The sequence below is a fragment of the Nicotiana attenuata genome, unplaced genomic scaffold, assembly GCF_001879085.1.
Source record: "Nicotiana attenuata strain UT unplaced genomic scaffold, NIATTr2, whole genome shotgun sequence".
Lineage (NCBI taxonomy): Eukaryota > Viridiplantae > Streptophyta > Magnoliopsida > Solanales > Solanaceae > Nicotiana > Nicotiana attenuata.
Window position 1 is genome coordinate 213,300 of NW_017670429.1, and position 14,932 is coordinate 228,231.

The 14,932-nt window shown below is 36.9% G+C and overlaps 1 protein-coding gene across 1 annotated transcript; it reads left to right on the forward strand.

Annotated features, from left to right (window-relative positions):
* Positions 1-9,151: 9,151 nt before the first annotated feature.
* On the forward strand, positions 9,152-10,132 carry LOC109239275 (cytosolic sulfotransferase 8-like). Its single transcript, XM_019405819.1, has one exon. It carries the CDS (start codon positions 9,152-9,154, stop codon positions 10,130-10,132), a length of 981 nt encoding a protein of 326 aa, XP_019261364.1.
* The last annotated feature ends 4,800 nt before the right edge of the window (positions 10,133-14,932 follow it).

The window sequence follows — 14,932 nt, forward strand, 5'->3', positions numbered from 1 at the left end:
TTACTTGCACTAGAACTGGACTGCCTGGGCCAATAATCATCTAGACACCCAAGAGCAAATTAACTTTGGGCCTATTGAGTCCCTTCTTCACAGCCTGGACAGCCCAAGATTTGCCAAGCTCAAATGGAACCACCCTAATTACTCAAAGCGATTAACAACTATGGGTGAGAACAGTTTATCAACATGCCAATGTGACTACCAACTTACGACCACGATTATGCGAACCCAAAACTATATTGTTCGAGCATATTCAATTAACATCAACTACCACTATTATTTAATCTAATATATGAACTAACATAATGAAAAACCTAACAGTTAATCCATCTGTATTCCAATGGTGCTTTTAATTCCTGATTTGAACTTAACTAATCAGTTATTTCCTGCTACTAAATTAAGTCCATTCGAGTGCAAACTCGCAATTCCGAAGTTATTTAGACGAAAAAACCAACAACGCACTAAGCTATCAGTACATATGGAATTATCGAATTTGAAACTTCATGTTCTAAACTTAAACTTCAAGTTCTAACTTGTGGAGTGAGTCACTAACATTAACTAGGCTAAAACTGAAATCACAGCCATACAATTGATCAACACAAAGTTCATAGGGTTTAACAGTCCATTGTTTAATTACAGAACTTAAGCATTTGTGATAGCAATTCTAAATAATGTTCAAAGCCAACTGAAATGGAATTACACTGCACAATTGTGATAAACAGTCCTATAGGAGTTTAAACAGTCAATTCAGCTTAACAGCAATCCTATTTATACAATCCGTATACCTACTGTCCATGTAATACCAATAAAGGCTAATCAAACGGCTATGAACAGCTAGTTAACTACAAACTAAAAACAGCAGAAAGCATTCTTCGCACATAGAACTGATGAACATCTTTATTTCAACTCCAATTCACAATTACATCGAAGTGAATTTAGAAATGTGTACCTGAAGTGCAATGAAATAGAAGAAAGGAGAATGATCAGTAGCAAAAGATTGCAGGAGCAGCAACCAGAATTCAAATAGCGAAGTTAAGCAACAGCAGTGGTGACAATTTAGAACCAACACAGCTTCAAAAATACCCAGGAATGGACTGGAGATTTTACAGCATCAATTTTAACCCAAAACAGACCCAACTAAAACCGAGTACACTTCAGAAAAGCTTCAGCAACTAGAAGAGAAGAGAATCAATGCCTAGAAATCAAAATTAACCTAAAAATCAATGTAACAGTGCTTTTTTTTTATTTTCTCTTGTATTTTTGTTTGTTTTTGGATTTCTGAATAATTGAGACTACAAGGAACTATAGAATTGCAGATTTGGCTTTTTTGAATTTTTAAATTCAAAGTCAGATCTGGGGTTGTAGAACACCTTTTGGGGGGAATTTTTGGAGCTGAAAACTTGCCAATGAAGGCACCAAGCGTGCCTTTTTATAGGCAGAGCCTAGGGCTTTTTCAGACTTTTTTTCTTTTTTGGTCCCTCACTTTGTGACTTCTTTAACAAGTAATCATCCACAATATTAAACAAACAGCCCTTGCTAGAACCTTCTAAGGGTTTCTTATGCAATTATGAACAAATTCTTGGGCTCTATTCCCTATTTTACCCCTTAAGTAAACTGTTATTCACTCTTTGAACCTTCCCTTAAGACCCCTTAAGCTTCTAGTCATTCTATTCCCCCCTTAAAGTACTGAATATCTACAAATATTACAAAACAGAAACATGCTTTAACTAATGCTCTCAAACGGATCTAAAGCAAGTAAAACAACAGATACAAATCTGATGAACTACTAACAAACTGATTCTACAATGAAACAGATGACTTTCAATTATAATCAGGTCACAAATCCAAACAAACCTGAGATATAGCTTGAATCAACTACTGAAAAGCAGAAATAACGATTACTTTTGGCAATTTTAACAGTCGACCACTAATCAACAACCCAAAGGATCATGAATCAAAATCAGACACACAAAATATGAATCAAACAAAATTTTAAGAACACTGAAAGGATGAACTGACAACTCAAATCTAATTAAACTTATTAGTAACAAATGAGATTTAGGGAACAAGAACCAAACCCTAGATTAACTAAAAAAACACAAAAACTTAAACTAAACAGAATCTCAAAAGATAAAACACAGCCAAAATAGAAAGAAAACTTACTGATTTTGAACTCCCCATGACTGACTTTCGAAATTGGTTTTCAGTTAATGTTATTTGTCTATTTCGTCAAAAATAGACATATAACGTTAACTAGAAATCACTCGACTACTCGAAACATCCCAAAACAGGTTGAACTTTGAACCCTAGATTTGAAATTCACGGAGCTTAACTCGGATTTGAGAGGTTTTGGCTTGGGATTCTTGATGAGGGGGTCAAGGAGGCTAGAGGGTGTGATTTTTGGGGTTTTTGGAGGAATTAGGGTTTTTGACGGAATCTTAGATTTAAGATTCGAGGAGTTCGGGTGATGTTTGAGGGAAAATGGACATGGATATGGAAAGGGGAGAAGGAGAGGAGCATGGGGTGTAAATTTGGGGTGATTTGGAGACCGGCCGCCGCCGTGAGGCGATTTCCGGCGGAGGCGTAAGGCGGAGAAGGGCGGCGTTACATATCTCTGATGAAACGAGAGAGATGAGAGGGTGAGGGGGGGTCTGAGGGGGTAGGTTAGCGTTAGGACATATTTATATGAGGTAACCTAGGCAATTTCCATCCGTTGGATAAGAAAAATCAATGGTTGTGATCAAAACGCAGGGAAACGGCGTTGTTTCGTTTAAACGGGGAGTGGACCGGACTGGGGGTTAACGTTGGGCTAGGTTTGGTGACTTTTGGGACGGGATTCGTTTGGGCTAATGCAAATTTGGCCCAAACAACATAAACCAGGCTATTTCCCCTTTTTCCTTTTTATTTATTTTCCTTTTCTTTTCTTTTTCAATTTCAAAACAAATTAATTCCCTCTTTTCTTTTCCTTTTCAAAAATTAATAAAAATCAAAATTAATTCCTAAAATTCAACTAATCCTAACACTAATTAAACACATATGATGATTATCACAAAACAAATTTAAAAGAAATACCATTTAAGATCAAGATCAAAAACTAAAAATGCAACTTAAACAAATATTTTTTGATTTTCCAATTTATGAAAAAAGTACTTTCTTAATTAATCCTAAAATGTAGAATTAAAACCCTAAGTGCAGAGGTCAAATACATTTTTTTTGTATTTTTTATGAATAAAAGTGTGTAAATAAAATGCCAACAATTAACATAAAATGCCAAAAAAATTCACGCAATTGCAAATAATGAAAGGAAATTATTTTGTTTGAATCTCTGGGAGTAATTCGTATAGGGCAAAAATCACATGCTCACACCTGGATCGAATAAAACTGATGCATCTCTATGATAGACCAGGATAATACCTGTGATGATAGAATCGAAGGCGACAGCCTCAGTACGGGCAGGAAGGGCATAGTATCTGGCCTGGCCTCCCCCTCTAGGGCGACCTCTACCTCCCCGACCTCCACCTCTAGCTGGCGGGGCAGGTGGGGTAGCAACTGGTACTGTAACCATAGCCTGGGAACTCTGCGGGGCACGCTGTGGCTGAGAAGTCTGTGGAGGTGCACCCCTCCTAAGTTTGGGACAATCCCTCACCATATGGCGTGTATCGCCACACTCAAAACAAGCTTTGGGAGGACGCGACAACTGACATGACAGTGGGAGCTGTGCGGTACGGGTACTCTGAGACCCCTGAAAATCTAAAACACTGTGCGAAGCCTGAAACGCAAACTGAGTTGGCTGACCCACAAAACCTCTACCATGTCGTACTTTGCCTCTAAAATAAGGGCCCGTGAATCTCTCCGGTCTACGAGGTCTCCTCGCCTCCCCAAACTCTCTCTCATGACCTCGTCTGTCCTCTACTCAGCGAGAGATCCTCACCACCCACTGAAATGGGACCACAGGCTATGTCACCACGACACCTGGAACCTGACCAATGCGAACTCGCTGCTCTGGAGTGGGGGCAGCGGGAGTCTGGGTCTCTCCCCCGATCTGTGAAGTAGTTGTTACAACATGAATTAACCGCGCCTGAACCAATGTACCAAACATGCTCAGCAACTGTGTTAAGGTCTCATGAAGTGCTGGAGTAGTAGTAGCAGTTGGCGTATCAGGCGTTTGGGCTTCAGCGGGAACTGCTGGTGGCTCCTCTGTAGCAGCTCGCGCGGGTGCTCCAGCTACATCGCATGAGCGTCCATGGCCTCTACCCCGGCCCCGACCTCTGACGGCTCTCGTTGGGGGCGTGGGTGTCTGGTCACCTCCGGTAGCACGTGTCCTCACCATCTGTGAAAGAATGGAAGATAGAAGTTTAGAATTTCGATATCAAAAATCTTGCACGACAAGGAAGTCAAATGAAGTGGAATTTTTTCTAGCGGTTACATAGCCTCTCGTAGATAAGTACAGACGTATCCGTACCGATCTGCGAGACTCTAATAAACCGGCTTGTGATTCATGACTCCTATGAACCTAGAGCTCTAATACCAACTTGTCACGATCCAAGTTCGCCCTCCGTGAACATGTCGTGACAGCACCTAGTCCCTATTACTAGGTAAGCCTAACAATTTCAAAGAAGAAGAAACAAATGCGGAAAAACTAATAAAACCGAAGATAACAAATATAAAAGTGTTTAAGATGCCGCTCGGCATACACAGTACACGATCTCAAAACCGAACAACTCCCAAAACCCGGAATACCATGAATCACAAGCTATGAATACGACAAAATGCTCTAACTCCGGAATGTCTAAATCAAAAGAAAAGATAGAAGGGCTATCACAACAAGAGAGAATAGAAAGGGACTCCTCGATCTGCGGACGCGGCAGATATACCTCGAAGTCTCTAGAGAATCGACTCACCTCAAGGGTAGTAGGGCTGAGTCGAAGTACCTGGATCTGCACACGAAAAACATGTGCAGGAAAGGGCATGAGTATACCACAGCGGTACCCAGTAAGTGCTAAGCCTAACCTCGGTCGAGTAGTGACGAGGAAGGTCAGGGCCCTACCGGTCATATACAATAATATATAAGGAAAAGAAGCAGTATTAAAGTAATACAGGGTAATAAGAGTAGCAACAACTACAATAGAGACAAAATAATCACAGAAGGAATACAGCTCAACACAGAGATTACAGCTGGGGATCTCCCAGGATACCGTCCTGTAGTCCCCAAATATAAATATCCAGTGGATCTCCCGGGTGTCGTCCCGTAGTCCAACTCATAATGCGCAAGGGATCTTCCGGAATACCACATCCGTAGTCCCAAATGTAAATACTCAGTACTGAGGGAATCTACCAGGTGCAGTCCCGTAGTTCCAATGTAAATGTGCAGGGGGATCTACCGGAATACCACATCCGTAGTCCCAAATAAACAGGCAAGGGGGATCTCCCAGAATACCACATCCGTAGTCCCAAATAAACAGGCAAGGGGGATCTCCCGGAATACCACATTCGTAGTCCGAAATAAACAGCCAAGGGGGATCTCCCGGGATATCGCCCGTAGTCCCAAAGTAAACACACAACACCAACACGAAGAATATTCAATTCAATCAAATTTATACCAAGGTAAAATAGGTATTTCTAGCCTAGCATGCTGCACAGAATTCAAATAGGCAATTTGAGCAGGTAAAACAATCGAATCAGTTAGACATGCTTTCCTAAGCTAGCAGTAGGCTTAAATTTCAAGTACTGTAAACAGGGAAGAAATACACAATTATCGTTACTTAATGAAAACCGGATTTTCAACAATTAGCACATGTACGCACTCGTCACGTCACGTACAATGCATTTCATATATCAACAATACCAAATCCTAAGGGGAGTTCCCCCACACAAGGTTAGGCAAGCCACTTACCTCGAACCAGCTCAATCAACTCAATAACACGTTCTTGCCACGAGTATCCGACTCCAAATAGCCCAAATCTATTCAAAGTAATTGCATAATATAAATATAACTTCAAGTAAGTAATTCAACTAATTAATTCGAAGCTAATACGCGAAATTAGGAAAATCGGCAAAAAAGCCCCCCGGGCCCACGTCTCGGAATCGAGTAAAATTTACAAATTCGGAATCCTCATACTCTCACGAGTTCATATATACAGAAATTACTCCAATCCGACATCAAAATCTTGATCAAAAATCCAAAATTAGGCCTAAGAACTTTTCCAATTTTTCTCCAAATTTTCATCCCAAATTCGAATTTGAAGGATGAATTTAAGCATAGATTCGTTGAAATTAATCAAAACCGAGTAAGAATTACTTACCTAAAACACCCAGGTGAAATTGTCTCCCAAAATCGCCAATCCCGAGCTCTCAAATCAATTTCTAAGGTTTTGAGACTTAACCCTCGATTCTTCCCCTTTTTCTGACCGGTGGAACCGCTTCTACGGCCATGGGACCGCACCTGCGGTCCCGCTTCTGCAACAAACGTACCGCACCTGCGGCTTTTCATTAAAGTCCAGCTTCTGCACCTGTGACCTCTTTTCCGCAGATGCGGTGCCGCTTCTGCGGTAACTGGGTCGCATCTGCGACCAACCCCAAATCGCCTAAGACCGCACCTGCGGTCGCATACACGCAGGTGCGGCTATAACAGGTTCAGCCAACTTCAGATTTCTCCTAAGTCCAATTCAACTTCTGTTAAGCACCCGAAACTCACCTGAGGCCCCCGGGACCTCAACCAAACATGCCAACCAGTCCTAAAACATCATACAAACTTATTCCAACCCTTGAATCACGTCAAACAACGCCAAAATCACAAATCACTCTCCAATCCAAGCCTAAGGATTTCCAAAACTTCAAATTTCCGCTTTCGATCAAAAAGCCTATCAAACCTCGTCCGAATTACCTGAAATTTTGCGCACACGCCCCAAATAACACGGCGGACCTCCTCCAACTTCCGGAATTCAATTCCAACTCCGATATCAAAATCTCACTATGAACCGAAAACTTCAAAAATTTGACTTTCGGCATTTGAAGCCTAATCAAGCTACGGACCTCCAAAACACAATCCGAACACGCCCTAAGCCCGAAATCACCCAACGGAGCTAAAGGAACCAACAGAATTCCATTTCGAGGCCGTCTTCATACTGCTCCGACTACGGCCCAAATTCTAAAGCTTAAACTCTCATTTAGGGACCAAGTGTCCCAAAACACTGCGAAACTCAAAACGAATCCTACCGGCAACTCACAATAGCAGAAATAAGCACGGGGAAAACAGTTAATAGGGGATCGAGGCGTTAATTCTTAAAACGACCGGCAGGGTCATTACACATACATTACTATAAAAATTATTTTTATTAAAAATTAACGTTTTAGAAACTAAAATTTTGAAATAGAAGTATTTTTTTAAAGATATCAACACACCAAATAAGAGTTCAAGTAGTATTAAAATAGTCAAGTCATATCCAGAGAGTCCTTCATAGTCTCAAGCTTTGATTGTTTTGCCACTAATATTAGGATCCAATGACACCGACGAGAATGGTACCAAAAAAGAAAAATAGAATTATAACTAGCAAATTTGAGAAATGGTTAATCTTTCTCATTTGTTTTTCTTAATTAATATCCAATGATTATCTATATTTATCGAGACGGTTTAAATTTTAAGATTATTTATATATAATCCAAATAACTCAAATATTTGATATGGTTAGTGTCCGCGTATCTGCGTGGGTGCTAATACTAGTGATGTAGTAAAACACTATGTTACTCGGACTTTCCGAAAATATCACGGAGTGCATATATGATCCTTTAAAAGTATCGTATTTTTGAAGGATCCGACACAAATAGAGAAGCATTTTGGAGAGTTCGTGCTAACATAGAGCCCGTTTGGATTGGCTGGAAAAAAGTAGCTTTTAAGCACAAGTGCTTGAGCTGGTTTTACAAATAAGCAGTTACGTGTTTGGATAGAAGTGCTTAAGCTGAGAAAAAGCTATTGAAATATTTGGTAAACAAGTGCTGGTAAGCATTTTTTTCTGTTAAAATGACCGAGATGCCCTTAAAGCTGTCAACATTAAAAATAAGCTTATTGATGCATTTTTTATTTTAAATTAACTCAAATGCAAATTAATTTGTGTATTAATTCAGTTTAAGTTATAATACTGATTAGATAAGATTATTTTAATTAATATGAAGTACTTATTAGTAAGGCATTATTTAATAACCGCAATTAAAAAATATGCTTAATTATAAAAACAACTCATATAAAATTACCCAAAAAGTAAATAAATTGACGTAAAATAGTTTTCAAAATTCAAGAACCACGTAAAAGTTACTTACTTGTTATCTGCTTTCATATTTGATTATGCAAATGAATCAAAAGTGGAATCAGAAGGAATTATAAGCTCTTGAAGTTGAGAAACAAGTCTTGCCAAAATACTCCTGAAGTTATGATACCAGATATGAAGAAATGGGAAGAAAACGAAACGGGCTAGAGGTTTTAGGAAGAGAGGGTACTTTGGAAATTATAGAAGTATGTAAGGGATAATAGGGTAAATTACTTGGTCAAACTCAAGTTGCTTTTAAGCCAAAAAAAAAAAAAGTTGGGATAGACCAACTTATTGCTTTTGGCTTATTTTTAGTTATTTTGACTTAAAAGCTCTTGATTTTTTGTATTTGCCAAACATCCAAATAAGCCAAAAAATATTTTTAAACTGGTTTGACAAGCTTTTAAGCCAATCCAAACACCCTCATAGTTAAAACGTAATAGGAAATTTTACTACAGTAATTTGTTCTAATATTGGCAATATCTTTTACATTGTCCTCACCCCAACGCCGTACGCGGCTCAGATGCTGAGTGTTAATTACTTGCAGTATCTTCTTTTATTTATTACTCAACTATGAGAAATATTTTTGGTTAGACCTGCAGGTACAGGTGCACAAGGATTCATGACACGGAAAGCAAGACAGTTTTCAACGTAGCATTGAGCAATCAAATTGACTCGTACATATTTAATTACTAAACAATTTCTCCTTATGTATAATAAACAAAATTTCCGCGTTAAGACCATGTTCTCTCGACTCATGCTTATTAGGGAATCCAAAGTCTCCATTTTTAGCAGAAGCCATTCTATATAAAGTCTAGGTTTTACTATGTGACTAAAAACTTTAACTCCAATCAATGGCTGCTCAAGAAACAAAATCTAATATCACAGATTCTAACATCTCATCAGAGGAGTGTGAAGATGCTATGATTAAGGAGCTGCCAAATGCTCTGTTTTGGGATGTCATGGAAATCCGAAAATGGCAGGATTTTTGGTTCGAGCCTGGCCTAATTAAATGTGCAATGAAATTCAACTCCTCCTTCCAAGCTAAAGACGACGACGTTATTTTAGCATCAGCTCCCAAAACAGGTACTACTTGGCTCAAAGCTCTTTGCCTATACATCTTGCACCAGAACATTAATATTCCTGAAAACGAAGATCTCTTAACTAAGGACAATCCTCAATTTCATGTTCAGACCATAGAGTCCACTATTTACTCTACAAAACCAACTCCTGATTTGTATGCTATGCCATCTCCAAGACTTTTTCACACACATTTGCCTTTCAGTTTTCTTCCTGATTCTGTCAAGAACTCCAATGGCAAGATTGTATGCATAGCCCGGAACCCAAAAGACACGTTGGTGTCTTTATGGCATTTTTTCAACTCCATTTTCAGGCCAAATCAAGAACCCTATCCATTGGAAAAGGCAGTTGAGGAATTCTGCACAGGGGTTCACCAATACGGACCGTATTTCGAAAATGTGTTGGGATATTGGATGGAAAATCAGAAGAGGCCTGATAAAATATTGTTCTTGAAATATGAAGAGATGTTAAGGGATCCTAAAGAGCAGGTGAAGAAATTGGCTCTGTTTCTTGGGAAGCCATTTGAGAAGGAAGAAGATGTGGAGAAAGTTGTGTGGAGGTGTAGTTTGGAGAGGTTGAGGAATTTGGAAGTGAACAAAAATGGTTCTGTAATTTATGGAGTACCAAACAGTAGCTATTTTAGGAAAGGAATGGTTGGAGATTGGAAGAATTACTTGACTCCTGAAATGGAACATCTGATTAACAAAACTACACTCCTCAAGTTCCAAGGATCTGGACTAGAGTTGGAGAATTGATTCATCTTTGTTTGTTTATTTTTCATTCCTTTTCAGAAACAAATTACCTTGTTGCTCTGTTTTCTCTTTCTCTTGAATACATTGCTTGTTCAAGAGCAGGCTTGCCTTGTTATTGGAGGCATCTGCTCCTGTGACTTCTATTTGGGTTTCCAATCTTGTTACAATTATGTGTTTCTCTTCTCCCTCTTTCAGTTTTCTTTCTTTTTTAATTCAAACCTGCATTATGTGTGTATTTGTATTTAATTTCTATAAACTAACAATAAGAATTTTGTTAACCTACTTTCTGAAAAGTTATTTTTCAGCCGCAAAAGCAATACTTTGCTGATGTCTGCTTTCCCGTAATTGTAGGAGATTTTGGACAAACCTATTTAAATTTCACGGTATAGCCAGTTTTCGGACTGGTCAGTCAAAAATAGTCAGCGTTTACTAAGTCAATGAAAAATAGCCACTATTTTGCTGCAATAGAGACCGATCCAGCATAATATACTGGAGTTCGGTGCACTTGTGTATGAACTCCAGCATATTATGCTGTACCGGTATACTTTGCTGGCTCCAATATAATATACTGGAGACTGGAGCACCGGTGCTCCAAACTCCAGAATATTATACCGGACCAATATACTTGCTGGAACTCCAGTATATTATGCTGCAGTTCTAGTGTACTTATGTTAGAACTCCATCATATTATGCTGGAGTTCCAGCATACTGGATAAGTATGCTGGAACTCCAGCATAATATACTGGAGTATTTTCCGGGTTTTGAACAGTGTTTTCGCTCAGATTTATCTTTATATAAAAAGTGGCTAAATTTCGATTAAATTTTGAAATTGGGCTATTTTTGAACGACCAGTTGTAAATCTGGCTATTTTTAAAATTTACCCAATTATATATGCACTTTTGGGCCTACGGGTGATAATATATAATTTTCGAAATTAAGCTCCGCAACAGCAAGTATAATGTAAAAATTGCACGGTTAGCCACTAATAACACATGTATTTACTTTTAAGCCACTGTTTAAAATGTCTTTAGTCTTTAGCCACTGCTTTAATAAACTTTAACTGTCCGGACGAAAATATCTTTCTGCTCATGTCCTTAACTTTTGAACTTAACTTTAGAACTTCATGACTACATGTCCTTAACTTTTGAACTTGTAACTCTATGTTCAGGACTTTAGAACTACATGTCCTTAACTTTTGAACTTGGAACTCTAAGTTCAAGACTTCAGGACTTCCTACACGTCCCTTACATTTGAACCTAACTTCAGGACTTCAGGACTTCAGGATTACATGTCCTTAGCTTTTGAACTTAACTTCAGGACTTCAGAACTACATGTCCTTAACTTTTGAACTTAACTTCAGGACTTCAAGACTACATGTCCTTAACATTTTAACTTAATTTCAGGATTACATGTCCTTAAGTTTTGAAGTTGTAACTGTAAGTTCAGGACTAAGTGTCCTTAACTTTTGAGTTTGTTAGTTTAAGTTCAGGACCTATTGTCCTTAACTTTTGGGCTTCTTAGCCTAAGTTCAGGACCTATTGTCCTTAACTTTTGAGCTTGTTAGTCCAAGTTCAGGACTTCAGGACCTATTGTCCTTAACTTTTGAACTTGTAACTGTAAGTTCAGGACCTATTGTCCTTAACTTTTGAGCTTGTTAGTCTATGTTCAGGAACAAGTGTCCTTAAATTTTGAACTTGTAATTCTAAGTTCAGGACCAAGTGTCCTTAACTTTTGAACTTGTAACTGTAAGTTCAGGACCAAGTGTCCTTAACTTTTGAACTTGGAACTCGAAGTTCAGGACCAAGTGTCCTTCACTTTTGAACTTGTAACTGTAAGTTCAGGATCCATAACGTAGCAGAAAACCAAACGATATTTGTATCTTTTCACTAAAAAAATAATAAAAAATAATTATAATTTACATATAAGATTGATGTCAAATTACACAACAGAAGCTAATAACAAAAAGAAACAACTAAAAAAATAAAAGACTATAGAATCTAACCAACCAAAAGAAAAATAAAAATAAATAAAACTCAGAAAGTTTGTTTTCTAAAAGATTTATTCTCCATGTTTTCTTTTCTCCCTTTTTTTTTCTTGTTCTTTTTCTTTTTCTGCCATTGGCGGGGGGTGGGGGAGTGGTGGTGGAGATATAGGCCGTTACCAGTAAGATGGTAAGATTCTAATAATTGAAGTCTTGATGAAGATGCCAATAAATGAAGAAAACTGAAACTGAAACATGCACCATCATTATCTTGTGGTATGCATATCACTTTCATGGAAAATGATTATAATGGAAGCTTAATTCTTCACTTTCCAAAATTCACAATGTGTTAAATCTAAGTCTCCCAAAAAAACACTAAAGAAGAAAATCCTTCCGGCACAGTTCTTCTCCCTAACATGAAAGAGATAGAAGAAAGGGTAACACAGTCTTTTTATATTAATTTTAATAAACTAGTGACTACTATTGCTAAATATTAAAAATGCTGGATAAAAAGTAAATATCACTTTAAAAAGTGACTACCCCACACAATTTTTACCAAGTACAACGCATATAGGTCGTTGCAAGCTGCAACATTGTAAGCTAAATTGGAAACGTTCATTTTGTGGCAATCACAAATGGGGAAATTTGGATGTCCGTAAGAGTTTATTTGGACCCAACAATCAAAACTAAAGCAAATTAAGCCAATGTTTTAAAAGGCGGGGGCGTGAGAGGAGGCGTTTTACCTTTGACAAGGCGAAGCGTAAGCCCTGAGACATGGGCCGTAAGTCCCACGGATCTTTAAATTTTAATAATTTTAAGATAGTATAAAATAAAAAATAATTATAAAAATTACATTAAAATCACTAAATTATAACAAATAATCTATTTAAAAAATTTATCAATTATAATTCAACTATGAATAATACGAAAAGTATGACATATACCATAATATGCAAATTTCGTTTCAACTCAAATATCAAAAGTAATGTATTCGATACGAAATCTTATAAGTATCTCTTAAGGAGTAATGAATTTTGAAAGAATTTCAATATTATAATTTAACTTTTTTATAAAAAAAAATACTCCTTTTATTTAATATGCTTTCTACTTGAAAGAGAATTTTTATAAAAACATAATTTACAATTTAAATATGATTCACTAGCATCATTTGTTTTTAAGTTTCAACAAGTTAATAAAGTGACACATAATTCACCATACAATAACATGATAACTAATTATTTGTAAATAGTTACTAGCTAATGCTGAGCTATAAAATTAATAAGTATTGTATCTCGTAAATGTGAAAAAAAATTTAGGAAAATAATTATAAGAAAATAATAGGTTATTATATAATAAAGACATAACAAAAGTTAATAAATAAATACTTATTAAATAATTTTTTTTTAAAAATTGCTATCATAGCAGTCTTAGTGGATAACGTGTAATAATTTTTATTTTAATTATGACATAAAATACTTTTAAGTTAATGATTTACGATTAAAAAAAATAATTTTGAATAGTCAACGATTTATTAAGAAAATTTGAGGATTTACTAGGTTAGTTACATACATTTACATAAAGTTCTATTAGGCGAGCCAGTGCACTGGGCGTTGGGCGTGTCCGGGGCGTAAGCCTCGAAGGCCGAGGCGTAAGCCTCACGGAACTAAGCCCCACACATAAGCCCGGGGGCGTTTTACGAGTGCTCCGCCCTGGGGCGAGCCCCGGGCGTCCCAATTTTGCCTTTTAAAACAGAGAATTAAACGAAACTGAAATTAGAGTTTAACGTCATTTGATCGTATTAGTTAGGGGTGTCAATGGTTCGGTTCGGCCGGTTATTTTATAAAATTTGTACCATAATAATTTTTCGGTTGTTCTATTATGTATAACCAAAATTAAACTTTTCGAAATCGTCCCAATCATGTCGGTTTCTCTTCGGTATCGGTACGGTTCGGTAAATTTTCGGTAATTCTTTTTAAATGTCATGTAAAAATTACTAGTAGAAGTAGAATGCAATAACATACGTACTTTTATAGGACTTAGCAAAACTCTCTAGACATTTTTACAGTTTAAAAGCTGATAATTTAACAAATATAGAAAATATGGCTAGAGTATAGATCTATCAACTATTCTACATCAGCATAAAAGAAACTAAGCAAATACAAAAAATATATAAATCACACGAGTGGAAAGATATTAACCAAGCTGGGTCTCAAGAGTAAGTCTATAGAAGATTAAATATTCAAAAAAATAAATCTAAATCATACGAAAGGAAAGATATTCAATACATCGCTACAATACCTTGTGTTTTGCTAGTGAATTCAATAGAAGTAGTATAATATGTTTGGAAATTAGGATTTCAAGTTTAATTACTTGTTGGCTTGTAACTATTTCATAATTCCAAATCCCCAGAAAAAATTTAATGCTTTATTATTTTTAAACTTAATATATAAATATTTTTCACATTGTAAATTTATTCAGTACGGTTCGATATTTTTTTGGTTTATTTTCATAAAATAATAAACCTACCCTAATTATCGGTTCGGTTTAGATTTATATAAAAGTCTACGGTTTTATTAAAAGGAACATAAAAATCTGTTCAGTACGGTATGATTCGATCGGTTTAGTCGGTTTTTAAATATTCATTGACACCCCTGGTATTAGTAGAGTGAACAAAGAGGAAAACTAAGATAAACTGAATATTTGAAAAAGAAAAGAAAAAGGAGTCAGCTTCTCTTACCTGATTTGGGTTAATCGCCGCATTACGTCCTCACTGATTTCATACCTCACAAGATTGAACAGAAGAATGTCAGTCCAGAAAAGGA

Excerpts from the sequence above, each read along its gene's own strand:
- LOC109239275 (XM_019405819.1), top strand. The coding sequence starts at position 9,152 with ATGGCTGCTCAAGAAACAAAATCTAATATCACAGATTCTAACATCTCA.